The 16,614-nt window shown below is 40.9% G+C and overlaps 1 protein-coding gene across 1 annotated transcript; it reads right to left on the reverse strand.

Moving 5' to 3' along the window:
• Positions 1–12,172: 12,172 nt before the first annotated feature.
• LOC145450149 (uncharacterized) lies at positions 12,173–16,549 on the reverse strand. Its single transcript, XM_080328644.1, has 5 exons — positions 16,422–16,549; positions 15,437–15,658; positions 15,134–15,367; positions 14,898–15,066; positions 12,173–12,598 (listed from the first exon to the last, which is right to left on the reverse strand). The coding sequence occupies exons 1-5, from the start codon at positions 16,477–16,479 to the stop codon at positions 12,526–12,528; spliced, it is 756 nt and encodes a 251-aa protein (XP_080184770.1). The 5' UTR covers positions 16,480–16,549; the 3' UTR covers positions 12,173–12,525.
• Positions 16,550–16,614: the final 65 nt, after the last annotated feature.

Below are 16,614 nucleotides of genomic sequence, written 5' to 3' on the forward strand. Positions count from 1 at the left end.
CTTCCAAGCATCATGAAAAGAAATCACTTCGCTAGTGCCATCGATCTCATCGCGGAAAGAATTTTCTTCACAATACTTTTCCGGGAGTTTCCTGTGTTGTCTCTCAACACATTCTATTTTGTAGCCCGACCATCCCATCTCCTTCAGTCTATCGAGATATTTTCGGAGGACTTTTGTCACTTCAGGTGGCTTTAGTATTACCAAGTCACATGGAAGAGTCCTGGGAGTGTTAGCTTGTTTAAGAACATTGACGCAACAAGACAGAAGACACTATCCGGCAAAACGAGACTGCAGCTCAGAATAGCCAGACAGTTTGTTGCGTCACAATGTTCAACTCGATCACAATGCAAAAATCGTGGTTGATTTTGGAGGTTCCAGATCCATGAGTAGCAGAGATGAGCATGGATTAGGATTTGAAAAAACAGGATTTGTGAAATTTTGTCGGATTTGACATTTTTTTCAGAACGGATTAGGATTGACCTATTTTCTGGGAGACTGAAATGTCGTGTGGCGAATGGCGACAAACTTTATTCAGATCAGTTATTAATGTACTTATGGTTACTAAGTTATCGTGAATCAAGTGAATCGTTGGTTGTGAAAGAAAATTTTCGAATCCCTCCATTGCATAAATTAGTATTTTTTCTGAATTTCCAGTTGGAATCGGATTAGGATTGGACATGGACTTGAATATGTAAAAGTTATGGATTAGGATTTGGATTTGGATTTGAAGGTTCGGATTTGGATTAGGACATAGAAATTTCAAATCCGCTCATCTGAATACAATTAATATTTTAGTAATCAGTACAGCGGCAGCTTTCCATTGATACCCGTTTTATCAATTTTAGCGCTCGGCAAGCGGGTCAAAAATCGTCGTAAAATTGCCTTTGGACAAATGGAAAGTATGATGAAAACCAAATGCAGTCAGCCGCTCAATCTCGCTGTGCCCACATCATTTAGGACACCATGCTTTCACCCCTAATGAGTGGGCTGGACCGAAACCTGCCCTGCAGACACGCTCTTCTCGCTTGTATCGCGGTCCCGTTAACATAACACCATGAACGAACTACGCTATTGGCAGGCCGTGTTGCTTTTGGCATATGCCAAAAATTGCCTATTTTTGGCATTTTCAAATTTTAATTTTGGCAGAGAGAGAGAGAGAGATATGACATTCTTTCTCGCCTGCACCATCGAGATGCTTTGGCGACGGAGTTGCGATACGGCCCCATGAGGTCATCTAGTCTGCGCCCCCGTTTTTTTTCTCCTCCATGCTATCCGTGATTGCTGAGCGCCTAGCAGGATAGCTGCGGATACCATTTTTCTAGTCTTTGGTATGACCCGGCCGGGGATCGAACCCACGACCTACCGCTCGAGAACCGGACGCATAACACTATCTCGCTCGGTTTCGGTTTTTGGCAGTTTTGGCATCTGGCTCCTGAAATGCCAAAAATAACACGGCCTGTATATTGTTCTGTATGGGTTTCCCGTGCAGGTTATCTCGTTAGATGTCGCCATCTACAAACTTAAAAAAAGTTCGTTCTTTGTTTTTATTATACATGTTTATTTGTACAAAATTTCGCAAGATTGTGATGCTTATAGGAAACACGGTAATTACCTAAGGGAATTTTAATCAAGCGCTCATCTTTACCGACTAATTAAGAGAAGCGTGAAACCAGTACTATTTATGGGTAGGCTGTAGGTGCGTGTCATTGATGGGCCTACGGATGGAAACACTCGTGCTCACGACTGACCAGTAACCAACTACGAACTAAACCAAGGCTCTTGAACTACGATTAGCGGTTGGTTTTTTTAATTCATAAATAGCTAGTGGTCATAAGTGACGCTTGAGACCGTGGGCTAGACTCTCAGAAGAGTATTTGAAAATTCATTGTAAATACGCATCGTGAAGGGCGAATCTACACCACTGTAATGAATCTCGTATGAGATACCTGGAAGCAGAAAATCCTACCAAATGTTGCAACTATATAACCAAAGCGGAGCGGATCGACAAATTCTCTGGTCCGACTCCGGTCCCGTTTGCCCATTCTCTAGTCCGGCTCCGGCCACATCAGGAAAAAATGTACTGATCAGGCTCCGGCCAAAAATGAAAAAGTCCGGCCGGAAATCCGGCCCAACACGGTACAGTGGTTCCGTGAATTTAAAAATATGGCTCGTTTCTTTTCGCCCTGGCTTGGCGATTACTTGCATGTGGTTATGGTTGGTAGTTATTTAGTTACAAACGTCATGCGTATCCATAAAGATTCTGGCCTTATCGAAAAAGTACTGATTCGGCTCCGGCCGTATCAGAAAATGTACTGATCCGGCTCCGATCCAGCCAAAATTGAAAAATTCCGGCCGGATATCCAATCCGGCTCCGGCCCATGCTCCGCACTGGTATATATCTGCGGATATGCCCATTTTAGAGAGCAGGGTTCGGTAAAACCTCCGATCCGCGACCCAAATCTAACCAGCCCGGTTTGTTGGTCGCAATTTCTTGACCCACTCTCTCCACTTTTCCTGGTTGAAGAACGTTTCATATTGCGGTATTGCTGCGTTGCAGTTTACTTGATGGATCATTCTCTCTCTGAAGAGCAATCCGTTGTACCCAACAGTTCACGCCGGACGAAGTGCATAGAGCAACAACTGCTTGATCTTTCTCACGTGCCGTCAATGTTATCCATAAACAGGCCATCCTGTGTCATGGCAGGATTGACAAAATTGTCTGCTCTTAAATATGATTGAACATACTATCCACACGACTCAAAAGAGCGCGTAGGTTATTCATCATCGTTCATAATCCGAGAAACATATCCTTCACCTTCCTTGCCACTCTTTGCCTTCGTGCATACCGTCATAATCGGTCACGCAACCTTGCTGCTTTGGTTCTATTATCTTAAGCAGAGATGCCACTGAGATATTTTGAAAAAAAAACAGATTTGGACGTTAAAAACCCCCAGAAAAACCCAGATCCTTTATTTCACTCAAATTTCTATGATATAGCTCAGTGGCGGCTCGTGACAATATCGGGTGGTGGGGCAAGGGCCGCAAGCGACTTGTTATCAATATGACGTCACAGTAGCGTTTTTCAACGTTCATGATGGCCACATGAATTTCCCGTAAACAATGATTTTTAACGTAGGTGCCGCGAGAGGTTTGCCGGTGGCGTGACTTGAAGTGCGGTAACAAATGTTTTATTCATTGTAATGTCAGTTGTTTCGTCAGACTGAATAGATAGAAATTCAGCGTCAACAATCTCGGTAAACAAATGCTGTAGATAGATGTGATATATCGAATCAAGCACATCATTTTGAATAGTCTTTGAGGTACCCTTAGCTACTGTCGCGGTGTCGAGATGTTCGCGCAAAATGCTATCAATGGAAGCCGTGTATTTAATTAGATCCAAAAATACCCCCCTATTGAGAGAGCATTCCTTCTCATCGTGGCCTCGAAGGGGCAATTCATGAACTCCAATAAATTTAATGGCATCAATCACCCGAGAGAGAACATGCCTATTCTTATCTACAAGCTCATTGTGCTTGCAGACTGATACGCGATAACTTTCATTGAGCTGCGACATTACATTTACTCTGCCAAACAATTTATATTTAACTGCACTAGCCATGTGCACTTGGGATTTTTGGTGCGTTTTCAGACGCTCTGACAAATGCTTCAGATCGCGATAACCAATTTTGTTCCAACAAGAGCCACTGCTTCCGGTACCGGCACTGTCGAATAAAAGACAGTAAAAGCAAAACAAGGCGTTTTTATCCTCGCCATAAGTAAGCCATTCATTTTTATCGAAATGCGCTGAAGAAAAGGCACGAGTGCGTTTTCCTCCGGCGTACGATTGGATCAATGGGCAATTTCTAGGCTGATACGGACCTAGTCGCTTTACCTCTAATTTTTGCTCTAAAGGCAGCTGGCTAAACGGCGTACGGAGCAAAGATTCAACACGATTCATGTTCGCACTTGACCTGACTACTTATCTGCAGAAATGGAAATGACTATTAGGGTGGAGTGAAAATGACTTTTTTTTTCAAATCGAAAAAAGGCCTTCCTCAATCCTGACAAATGACCTAAAACTTCAATAAAAAGTGACTTCAGGGTAATGCCCCCATTTTCCAGCCGGCAACCCCCCAATTTCTGCGCGTGGGGGGGTAAAATGGCCCATCTCGGCAACCGCTGGTCGTAGAGTCATGATATATAGCTCAAAATCTGCGGAAGCATCATGTTTCTATCTGTCTTAAGAAGAAAGTTTTCTCTATTGTGAACACAAAATGAGTTATAGCCCAAAAACAATATATACGCACATTTTTGTTGAAATTCAGCATTTATTCAGACGAATTGTGATCTGTCATCAGTTTTGTTGAATGTAAAAGTAACGCACTGACAATACCGAATATTGGGCCCATAATACAAATATATTCACAACACAGTCCTTTTAAAATCGGTTCAAAACATCATAATGAAACACTCACATTTAACGACTTATTGAAAATGCATTTTTGTGTCAAATTTTTTCATCAGTTAACGGGACTTAATTTTTTGGCAATTGAGAGGCCATCTCGTCTTTGAAATCCCGAAACTTGTGCTGATGCTTCTGTTGCGAGCTTTACATGTCGTTCCACTGTTTGATTGTGGCATGGATGAAACAAAATCAGAGGCTTCTCGCGGCATTCGTCCAACTCTGCATCAGTTATGTGCTCAATCGCTGGAGGAAGTTGTTGATAAGGTTCAATATCAACCAAATCGTGGTTTGCCTTTGCTTCCAAGTTGACAACTTTGGGACACAGAATAAACGAATAGGACCGCAGTTCAATTGGTTGGAACTGCTATGACTCCCAATGTCCATAAGTGAATTTTGTTCAGCGGCATGTTTTCGAATCGCCAGCCCCTTGGTCACACCCAATTGGAAAAAAACTACGTGGAAGTGTATCTTGTTGGCCAGTTACTCAATTCAAAAAGCTCTCGCCACCACTTATGGCCTTTCCAAAGCTCCCATCGGAAATTGTGAATGACTTAAGTAAGGACCAGTTATATGCTTATAAATGTGCTGGGCAATTATTCAGGGAAATGCTGATGATGATCTGGCTTAGGCCTATTTGGAGGTTGGACCAGTTGTGCATTCAAGATGGCTAACTTTAGGATGCAGTGCAGAGTTTTACGGTATTATGTGACAGTTGATGAACCGCCTTTGAACCTGGAGGTTCTGGTTCGTTTTCGCCTTGAAGTATATTTTCCGACTTGGTTTGAGATCAAGCGAAACAGACATATAACACATGGATCCAGAAACTTCTTCAACTTGATTCAACAGGTTTTGAATTTCTCTGACCGAAACGTTCGGAAAATTGCTTTGAATGTGGTGATAAGAAACGGTTATTTCGCACACCCCGAAAATATTATGATTGCAATGCTGGTAGATGATAATGAAGACATACGAAATAAGGGTGTGACCAATAGGTGCTTGCGTTTCGAAAACATGCCGCTGAATAAAATTCAATTGTAGACATTGAGAGTCATAGCAGTTCTAACCAATTGAACTGCGGTCCTATTCGTTTATTCTGTGTCCCAAAGTTCAACTTGGAAGCAAAGGCAAACCACGAGTTGGTTGATATTGAACCTTATCAACAACTTCCTCCAGCGATTGAGCACATAACTGATGCAGAGTTAGACGAATGCCGCGAGAAGCCTCTGATTTTGTTTCATCCATGCCACAATCAAACAGTGGAACGACATGTAAAGCTCGTAACAGAAGCATCAGCACAAGTTTCGGGATTTCAAAGACGAGATGGCCTCTCAATTGCCAAAAAATTAAGTCTCGTTAACTGATAAAAAAATTTGACACAAAAATGCATTTTCAATAAGTCGTTAAATGTGATTGTTTCATTATGATGTTTTGAACCGATTTTAAAAGGACTGTGTTGTGAATATATTTGTATTATGAGCCCAATATTCGGTATTGTCAGTGTGTTACTTTTAGATTAAAAAAAACTGATGACAGATCACAATTCGTCAGAATAAATGCTGAATTTCAACAAAAATGTGCGTATATATTGTTTTTTGGCTATAACTCATTTTGTGTTCACAATAGAGAAAACTTTCTTCTTAAGACAGATTGAAACATGATGCTTCCGCAGATTTTGAGCTATATATTATGACTCTACGACCAGCGGTTGCTGAGATGGGGCATTTTACCCCCCACGCGCAGAAATTGGGGGGTTGCCGGCTGGAAAATGGGGGCAATACCCTGAAGTCACTTTTTATTGAAGTTTTAGATCATTTGTCAGGATTGAGGAAGGCCTTTTTTCGATTTGAAAAAAAAAGTCATTTTCACTCCACCCTAATGACTATAAATCGAGAGATTGCGTATGCCTATAGAGACTGTAGGTCTCTACTACAGTCTCTATAGTATGCCTAACTGGAAAGGTCAACGAGTTCGGACACATACGCAATTGTTATCTCATAGATTGGACAAGGAAATGTCATATTGAATCCAAAACATCATTCTGAAGAACTACGGATAGCAGCCTCGGAAATTCGGTCCCGGTACAGCTTGGGAGATTCTGGCCTTGAGGCTGGAGACTGTCACACGACACATACGGCTTACGGTCTATAGTGTCTATATGTCTGCTGCAAAATCGCCTTCGGAAAATATATTACCGAATAAATACGTGGATGAAAGCCGAAAACTTGGTACACTGTTACATGAAATCATCGAGAAGTATAGCCTCATGACCGTTTTCGGTATGGTACACTGTCAAAATTAATACGAACAGATCAACGCCGAATTTTGCGTAATATTTACTGAGGAATCGGCTGATCAAGCGATCAGCTGTTAGCCGCCATCGAAAACGAAACAGCTATCACGCTTGACAGGGGTTGTAATTCTGAGCAAATGGCCCGAAGGCCACCATTCCACGGTGAAATTGACATTGGAGAATATACAATAAAACTAAATATTTGAATGCAAACCGAGGATGTTAGTAAACTGTTTCATGATATCATCATCTCATCACCTATCTCAGTATGGAACACAGATACACCGGCTTTTGCGTGAAATCCGCAATGCGTTAGGTAGGCTAAGTGTCAGATCAGCGCACATCTCTACCATACTCGAACTTAATAACGAAATTGCTGCCCTAATCATTGAGTGTCAACCTTGAGACTTGGCACAGCGTTCGATACTAAAATCAAGACATACCATGTAAAAGTTCATGACGGATCTAGCTAAGGAGCATCGTTAAAATCAATGGAGACCAATACCGGCTTTGCGTGAAATATGTTTACGATACATGACCGATCAGCACACACTCGACTTTGGAAACGGAATTACTACCCTAAACTTTGAGTAGAAACCCTGAAACTTAGGACAGTGTTAAATACCACCATCACGACATGACATACCAAGTTTCAAGAATTATCATGGTGTGAAACACCATCAAAATCGACCTGTACCAGCAACGGTCGACTCAACGCATATCACGGTATCCGAGTTCAGATATAGATACGATTGTTACATCACACCTTAGGGGCGAGCAAGCATATTTGCCCCGGTTGCTCGGCCATTTTACGAATAGGAGAGAGTAAAGCAACGTTTCTTAATTGTGCGCAGCTTTGAGAGAATAGATAGTGAAAGCTTGTTATGAGCGCTACCGGGGCAAGCCCCGGCTAGGCATTCACAAAGCGAAAACACAGAAGAGAATTCGATTTTCGCGGAGACTTCGCTATGTATGGGCATTTGCAAGCGAAAGCACAAGAAGAACGCGGGTTTCGCTGTGATCTCGATATATATTGAGCGCTGTGCGTCTATAAATGGTTAAATTGTTATTGAACAGAATTTTAGGTGGGGCAATGCCCCAGTTGCCCTATAGGACGAGCCGCCACTGATATAGCTGTAAAACAGAGACTGAGAGTCATCAATGACAGTTATACGGACATATAAAAAGTTTTAGCTCTTGATATTGAAATCCCAACGGTTTATTTCCATACTATAATATGCATGTTGCTCAGTTAAATGAGCAAATCCATCGAAATATGATATTTTCCTCTTGACACATTGCTATCAGGCATTCGGTATGGGGGGTCAATACGTAGTGTATTGTATATTCGTAATGTTAGTAACAATGCTAATCCCCATCTATCGTGAGGATGATTGTACTCATTGTAGGGTACCGGTAGTTTTAGTGACTGCGATCTGACCAGATGGATCGAAAATAGCTGTCGATTTATTAAACCTGGGACAAACACTTTTATCTGGGATGTTTAGTCGAAAAAGAAACTGCCAAATCATGAAATTAAGAGTACGTTTGCATTTAACAAACCCCTCTCACTCCGAATAACTTGCCCGGTTGCCCAAACTGTCTCTCTTTGAGTGTCCCTGTTGTAAGTGAATATACTCTGATGTCAACATGGTAAATTAGTTAGATCAACAATTGGTTTTTCCCTGTGAATAAATTGCATACTTTACATCAGTTAAATACTATTTAATGACACAAAACGAATTTGTTGCAGCGCTACCGGTAGCATTTAAGTCCTAAATCAGAGTTGCCCTGTGAGCATGACTTTCTGCGACCTAGTAGTCACTTAGTCAGTATTCAATGAAGCTCTATCGCATCACGCCAAGACCTCTCATTTTAATAGTAAATGGGTCTCTTTGGACTCTACCGTTTGAATAACAGTGGAATCCGTCGACATTAGAAGATCTTACTAATCTATTAATCAATTTTGCGCCGTAAAATTGACCTGACAAACATGATGTTGAAAAAACCCAGATTTCAAGCACAAAAACCCAGAAACCCAGATCTGGGGGAAAAAACCCAGGAGTGGCATCTCTGATATTTCTGTGGCTCAAATTCCGGTGACTCTTTACCGCCGCGGGTTTTACAATGAAGTATGAACTCATTCACTATAAATAAGACGTCACAATTGCAAAGCTTTGCCTATCAACTATATACTAGAGGTCGACCGATTATCGACCTAGCCGATTATCGAGGCCGATATCTGGAACTTTCTCGATTACCGATATTTTATACTTAAAAAATTCAAAAATATTGGAAATTCGTGTTGTCAATCTCAAGAAATCGACGACGCAAAGAGCGATACGTGATAGATTCACCCTTGCAGGACAGGTTTAACTGAGTGAGCAATGAGCATGCCGAGAAACTATACTTCCCGCATTACAATCTATCTCTACTGGACTGATCTGCATTCGGTATCACGTTTTATTTTTTGGGTTACCCCAAATTTCAATTAATGTGCACAATTAAGCAATCAGTCTCTTTAATTTCAGTTTTTTTGTTTGTTGTTCGGCTTTCTGTGGCATGAGCAAGTGCCATCTTGCCTAATATATAATATTTTTGGCGAAATGGTTCTCTGCTCCTTCCATATTAATATCGGCATATGATATCGGTTATCGGCCTTGTGAGTGTGTCGATAATCAGTATCAATATCGGCCTGCAAAAATCGATATCGGTCGATCTCTATTATATACATGAGTGGAGTGAGACAGGTTCCGAATTGGGCCATGTGAGCTCTGGTGAAGATTTCTTCATGAGACTGAAACAACATTTTTTCAGCCCCCGACTGATCTTGGGCCCACCATAAGGTAATCGATGCAATTTCTTGGGGATTACTATACGCTCAATTTTTTGAAATAATTAGAACTGTCATTGGTTCTTCCATATATATAACTATAATATGCACCAGCACATCCGGTGGTTTCCAACCTTTTATGGTCGCGATCTCATTTCCAATTTGAAAATGCTCCGTGGCATAACTCAAAAATTGGTAAGCAGATTACTAAAAAAGGTCAGCTTGCCCAGACTTACTCACGGCCTATTCCGGAAGCTGATTATGTTCAACATCTTTGCGATTCCCAGAATAAAGGCAAACGACCCCCAGGTTTAGAACCACTGTCTTTGACTAACGCATCCAAACGGCCTTAACCATCTCTTGGAATATACCGTTATCTTATAACTGTGATTACAATTAGACATATTTCAGTAAATTATGGTCATTTATTTTCATTTATTTTTTTATTGCATTTTTGCGCGGGCGGTGGTGCCTATATTAAAATCAAAATATGTTACCCTAAATCGCGCGCGGCGCGGAGACAAATTTCAAGTAGCATAAATTTGCTCAATATTTAAAATTGTTTATGTTGATTTACGAACCATTTTTGAGCCTACTACAAGGCTTCAAAATTCCGGACAATTAGGCATATTTTGTAATTTCGGACGCAGTTTTTACCGTGAAATTCCGGACATGTCAGGGAATATCCGGATGTATGGCAACCCTATATATCTACATGTACAGTCAAACACTTTTTAGATTAAAAAAAGTTCTACACCCTACACTTCGCTTCTCCGATATTGTGGAAATGTTCAGCCAGATGAGGTGACGGGAAATGATATGTCAAGGAATGAGGATAGGCGTTAGGCGAGAAATAATCTGCTCGCAAGATTGACAGCAATTCGTGAAGGGAAACAAATTACCACGAAAGTGAGAAAAGAGATCGATTTTCTGGTAATTGTCGTTTCTAATTTTAACAGCTTCTCAACTAGGCTTGCATTTAAAACAAAAATCAATTAAAAACAAACATGTTTAAAACAAGGCCCTGACTTAAAAAATGTTTTTTAAAGCCCTGACGTCACGACTATTCAAGTGTGACGTCGTAATGGATTGACATCGACAATTAGAAATATAGGGTACATATAGCTCCTTTGATGAAGTATAATATTTGTACTCTAACTGTTGAACCGACTATTTTGACGGTTTCAACCATCCCATATCGCTACGTGGGAAGAACGTCAAGACGTCTGCAGGACCGCATAAACCAACATGTCCCCAGATTTATCAGAACACGTGCGTCACGCGATGTGAAAAGCTCACCCCTAACTCATCCACTTAAGATTGATGCTGATCGATCAAAGGCCATTAATTCTGCCATCGGCAAACATCTGTTGGATAATCCGATTTGTGCGAATAATTATCGAGACGACCGATTGCGAATCGTAGGGCGAGGCCGTTCACAATTCCATTTGTGTGCCTTGGAATCAACTTTTATCAAAATACACCAACCAAAACTCTGTCAACAAAAGGAGTTCGTGTACCACCTAAAAATAGTACATTGAACGCTCTCTCTTTCATGCTGGTGACGTCATATTTTGTGATACGATTGTCGATATACAATGTTCTTTCCAATTCTCTACTAGTTGCTGACGATTACCCCTGACGAGTGTCAGCCGAAAATATTCGGGTTCATTTCAATATGAATATACTATTTAATTGTACATCGATATAAGTCGGCATAATTTTACCACTTAAACAATTTTTTTGAAGGCCTTTGTTTAAAAACATGTTTTAAACTAAGTGTTTTAAAAGACCGTTTGTTTTGAATGCAACCCTATTCTCAACACTATTTCTGTGTATAACTATTGTAGTTTCGTATCTAAAATCAGAGGTATTCACGTTGTAGGCTGATTCGTTGCTGGTACTCAAATACCGTTTGCCGACTTAGCACGGTCTACTTTCGTACTATAGGCATTTGTAAGAAACCGCTGGGAGAGATAGACAATCTTCAACACTTATGACGGAATTCTGTAGTAGAACTCGAACCCGCGACCTGTTGGTGTTGAAGCGTCCTCGCATATCACTACACTACTCACCACCTAGTCAATATGTATATTTTAGGATAACCGAACACGCGCATGGTGGCTATCATACCGAGCATATTCATCGATCAATGGTTATAGTCTTCCGTCCTTTCTTGCTTCCTTCCTTCCTTCCTTCCATATACTGTCTGGCAATCTGGCTTGTTACGAATAATCGCGGGTGATCTGACCTCGACCATTTTACATCGGAAACAAGATAGTTAATCACCTCTTCGCTGTATATCTGCGCCAATCAACATTTCCGTGATAGGAGGTAACAAATCAACCGGAATCGAGTGTATTAACCTGCAATTTCTGTCTGTCTATGAGTATGTAGGATAGTGGTTCTCAACCCTCTTGTCTTCGCGAACGCCCGTTGAGTCATCACGGAACCCTGTGGACCCCCAAGCTTTAGTTCAAATTGAGCACTATTATGCATTCAGCTATATCCCTAACGATGCTTCGCGGACCCCCGGTTGCGAACCACTGATGTAGGATATTCTCAAGCTCAGTACCACGAATGGTTTGTTCATTTCAAAGTGATATATTATCTTCATCAAAATGAAGCACGTCGCGCCGCTGTATATAGGACTGGAATGATATTCAATGCGCATGTAATTGTAATATATGTGACGAACCAATAGACATGATTATGTCAACCGGAAAGTCAAAATGTTTCTGTCATTTGATACAGTGAAACCAGTTTGCATACCCATAGCAATACCAATGACGCAAGAAGATCAATCTCAATAAATATTAATCAACGAATAAAGCCCCACGCTCTCACGAACTTTATATGGATAACACGTGCCTCGCTGAATTAGACTCTCCCAATACGTTCGAGTTAGGATAGACAATGAAGTCGACAATATCGCGCTCAGTCTTCCAGTCCTTTGGGGTTTTTTCGTACAATGTTTCTCGTTGAGGAATTCGTATTTTGCCTCGATACCCTGCAATAACAATTCCTCAATGTTCAATTGTTCATGTATCGTGTTCTGTGAATCAGTGCAATATTATCATCAGCTCGGGTATATGAAGAACCAGAATTTCGATGGGGATATGGCAGCATAATTGTATTAGGAATAGGACCTTACATATTTTTGTCCTTGATGTCTGTTCTGAAGATCACGTATAGCTGCAGTGTTGATTGCGATGGGACGGATGCGATGATTTTTTTCTCAGTATAATGTGAGATCATAAGTGTCCTACACTATATGGTGAGATAGATTCAAGCCTTTCATGCCTTTCTCCCGAATGATGCCAATGATATAATTACAGGACTGGTACAATTCGTATAGTTACATACGATATACGGGTTACAGCAGTGCTTTTCAACCTGTGTGACGGTTCGTACTTGTGCGAAGGAAAACAAATTGCAGTGCGAATGACGAAGCTGGTGAGAATAGCGCCAATGAAAAATACGGAGGAGTGCGAATGAAAATCGTGAATAATTGTTAATTTTTCTAATCTGGAATAATTCAAATAAACCTAACAGGAAATTCAAGGGTAGTGTAACTGTTGTAGTTGAGACTCAATTGCAGTAAATAGTAGTAAATACCATCATTACAGACTCAATTTGCAAGTTACTGTACCGCAAATTTTTACCCCTTCAAGGTTTATTAAAGTATGGACCGCAAAGGGTCGACACGGTGCCAGAGGTATATGTTAATATGTATGTAATATTTGTTCAATTTATTGCAAAAAATCCTTCGATAGCTTTTAGATCCAAGGTCACACTCACTGTCTTGGGTACTGTAGCCAATAATTGAGACACGCAGAAAATATGACTTTATCATGACAATTGATGATAAGATTTGTCCGTCTGTTTTTTCTGGAAAACATGGTCGAAGACCGGTGGGATGAACTAGTGTAGGGGTGAGCAACGAGCGAGTTCAGGCCTATGAGACTCAATCATTTCAAGGCCAACCAGTTCTGCGTCGGGGCACATGAAGATGTAAAGTTTTGGCCAACAAACCGCTGATAAAATGCCGTCCCAAAACATAAGCGGCGGCAAAACCTTGCCCAAAAAATGACCGATGCTGGATGGCAAAACCTTTCCATATAGATATGCTCCGTTGTCGGCACGGAATAGTCCCGTTCTCGCAATCTGAGGAGACAGGAGTTAGTAGTACAACTGAGACAGGCAGAGGATTTGATCCACCATAATTTGAAATCGCGTGCGTCAGACATGTTTTGTAGAGATGTGTTGGGAATAGAATTGTGGTGTGCGCGCCCTGTATGTCATACATGTCCGCAAAATTGTAGCATACTACTGGAATATTGAAAATGAATTCCTTTACTTGGGTGGGACTCGGGTCGCGAGATGCCACAAAAACTTCGATTTTGGTGGTAGTCTAAAAAGCTGCTTTATCGTTATTAGACTGTCATGAATTCTCAAGTTAGATAGAGCTAAAGAGCTGAATACACGGTATCGTCAGATTATTTGCTCTTCTCATTTACTCACAAGACAGAAAATGGGAAATCGAAAAAAAATCGGAGCAACTAATCACAAGGTAGCGACTAGCGGGCTCTAATGTTCCTACTCTCCTTGATTGTTTTGAGCCTTATTTTCCAAGACATAAGGCAAAAGCCTCAACACAAACATGCGAGTTTTTTCACTCTTCCGACAAACTGGAACCTCCGGGACCTTTGTGTCAGCTCTCAAAAACGATTTCAGCCAGCAAGCAATATTCACTCGCGAAAAATACGCTGTATTTTGGATAGGAGTGGAGAACAGATTTTAAGACCTGGCCATCCAAGCGCTGGTAGACGTTCTTGTAAAACCCAATAACTTGTTTGGCCGAGAAGAGTTTTAGTGAAATAGTTGAAATAAAAACGAGCGAAAAAAGTTGCATTTTTAATGAGACACTTGATAGCTCAAGATACATAGCACCCAATTTGTTGAACACCTGAACAAAATGTTGTCAAGTATCTTCATCTTCTTTTGTATAACAATTTTAAGTTAGTTTGCGCGAATGAATTTTTTTTTTTTTAAAGTGCGAATGGCGCCCAAAAAGATTGAAAAGCACTTGGCTACAGTAATCTAATGTTGCTGTGAACTATCGAATATCAGTAAGGTATCGATTGAAGCTATAACATGTCCAATTGTCCTTTGTCCAAACGAACACATAGCCTACTCGTTATTGCAATAGCTATTGATGAATAATCGAAAGTTACCCAATCAATAACGCACGAATTCGCGTTTCATGCCTTCGACATTCAATCGACTGATCTACTAATAAAACTTGCCTTTTATGCATTATCCACAGGCCTAGTCCCAGACCGAATGCTGCAACAATCAAAATTGCAATGACCACAACGAACGCAATGAGTTTGCCGTCAGTCCAGCAATCGTCAGCTTGTACTTTTCTTTCGAATTGGAAGGGAGCCACAGTCGTGGTGGCGTTATTCAGTGATTCTGAAACAATGAGACGAGAATCGATGCAAATTTGGTCGTGATTCGCAATATATATATCATAGTATACCCCCATCTGCACTGCAGTCTATTGCTTTGATCCTAAACGCGAACGACTTTTTACGTTGGCTGAGTGCTTTGTATTTTACGCTCATCCTCGAGAGCTTCGCTTCCTTGAACAATACATCCCGTTTCACAGCAGAAAGTTGCATTCGGGAAATAATATCGGATGTTTTGCATGTCGACTGCGGTGTGACGTAGACCTTGAATATTCTGGGGAATTCGCATCCGTTGCCAACAAATCCTATGAAGTGCAATATTACAGATGAAGAGTAATACGGACAATGTTGTCTGGCATATGAAAAAGGCATACCGGGCAAAGAGAGTTGTCCCGTGCAACTTTTGATGTTATTCTCTGTGAAAGACATTGTCAGCTCCGTTAGGCCGTAGCCTATAGCCGTGTGATCGTTTAACCTCCCGATGTCCCACGTGCATTCGTCTTGTGAGGTGCTGGAGTATTCGAAATTTTTAAATCCATTTCCCGCTTCCGTTTCCGTGTATTCACATTTTCCTTTCCTCGATCGCAATTCAATTCCTTGCAAAAAATATCACTCTGAACACCGGACACGGTAGACATTGCCGTGACCATGAAAAGAGAAGCTTTATTTGCCACTCAAATAATTCTCTACCAGGACATTGGGCGTCGTATTTGTTCATTATGTCGCCATGATTGTGTGATGTCATATCGGTGTTAAATAATTTCCTATTTTAATGAATCCCTACCTAATTTTCACCCTGGGTGCACCTATAAATCTGTTCGCCTTTCGGCTGTCATGCAAATTCGTGCGTGCCACAAGGCTTACGAGCAGCAAATGAAAATAATCGTAAGAAAAACTATTGTAGAATCGGATATTCGCATATCTCAATTCAAACATCCGTGCGTTAAGAGGCCCAGATGGTGCGATTGGGGATCAATGCGGATCTTGATTCTATACCTGAAAAATAATAACTAGCCATACTCTGGTTTTAAGTGGTGTGATACCATTCCGAATCAATTTCAACTCAAATGTGTCCCACAAATTTCCCACAAATCGTTATTATAATTACAAACAATCCCGCTGCAGATCACAAGTTCAGATAAGGAGGAGTCTATTTGGATTTGGATTATGACTAGGCCTACATACTGCTTAGTTAGTCATATGACAGAGCGAAAACTGTAAAGATTGCATGTTCGTGTAACGATCTCCATACTACCTCCTATGGAATGGCAAATATGACACTTGAATATATAGAGAAATAGTCTTTCGGAGATCCCATAAACTCATTCTGACAGTCAATGCATTAGTGTATATACTCACCAGCAGCAAGATGACAAATGAACAACCCCAAAATAACGTTCCCTATAGCGTATACCATTGTACTGCTTGCCTCAAAAATCTAATTAGAATGGTAAGTATCGGGATATATAGTCACAGAAAAACGTGACAAGACAGCATAGTATGTCTAGGCTGGCATATAGATTAATGCAATTGACGTATTTCTTCAATGTGT

Source organism: Botryllus schlosseri, chromosome 11, assembly GCF_051294905.1.
Source record: "Botryllus schlosseri isolate E-star chromosome 11, Bs_hap1, whole genome shotgun sequence".
NCBI classification, from domain to species: domain Eukaryota; kingdom Metazoa; phylum Chordata; class Ascidiacea; order Stolidobranchia; family Styelidae; genus Botryllus; species Botryllus schlosseri.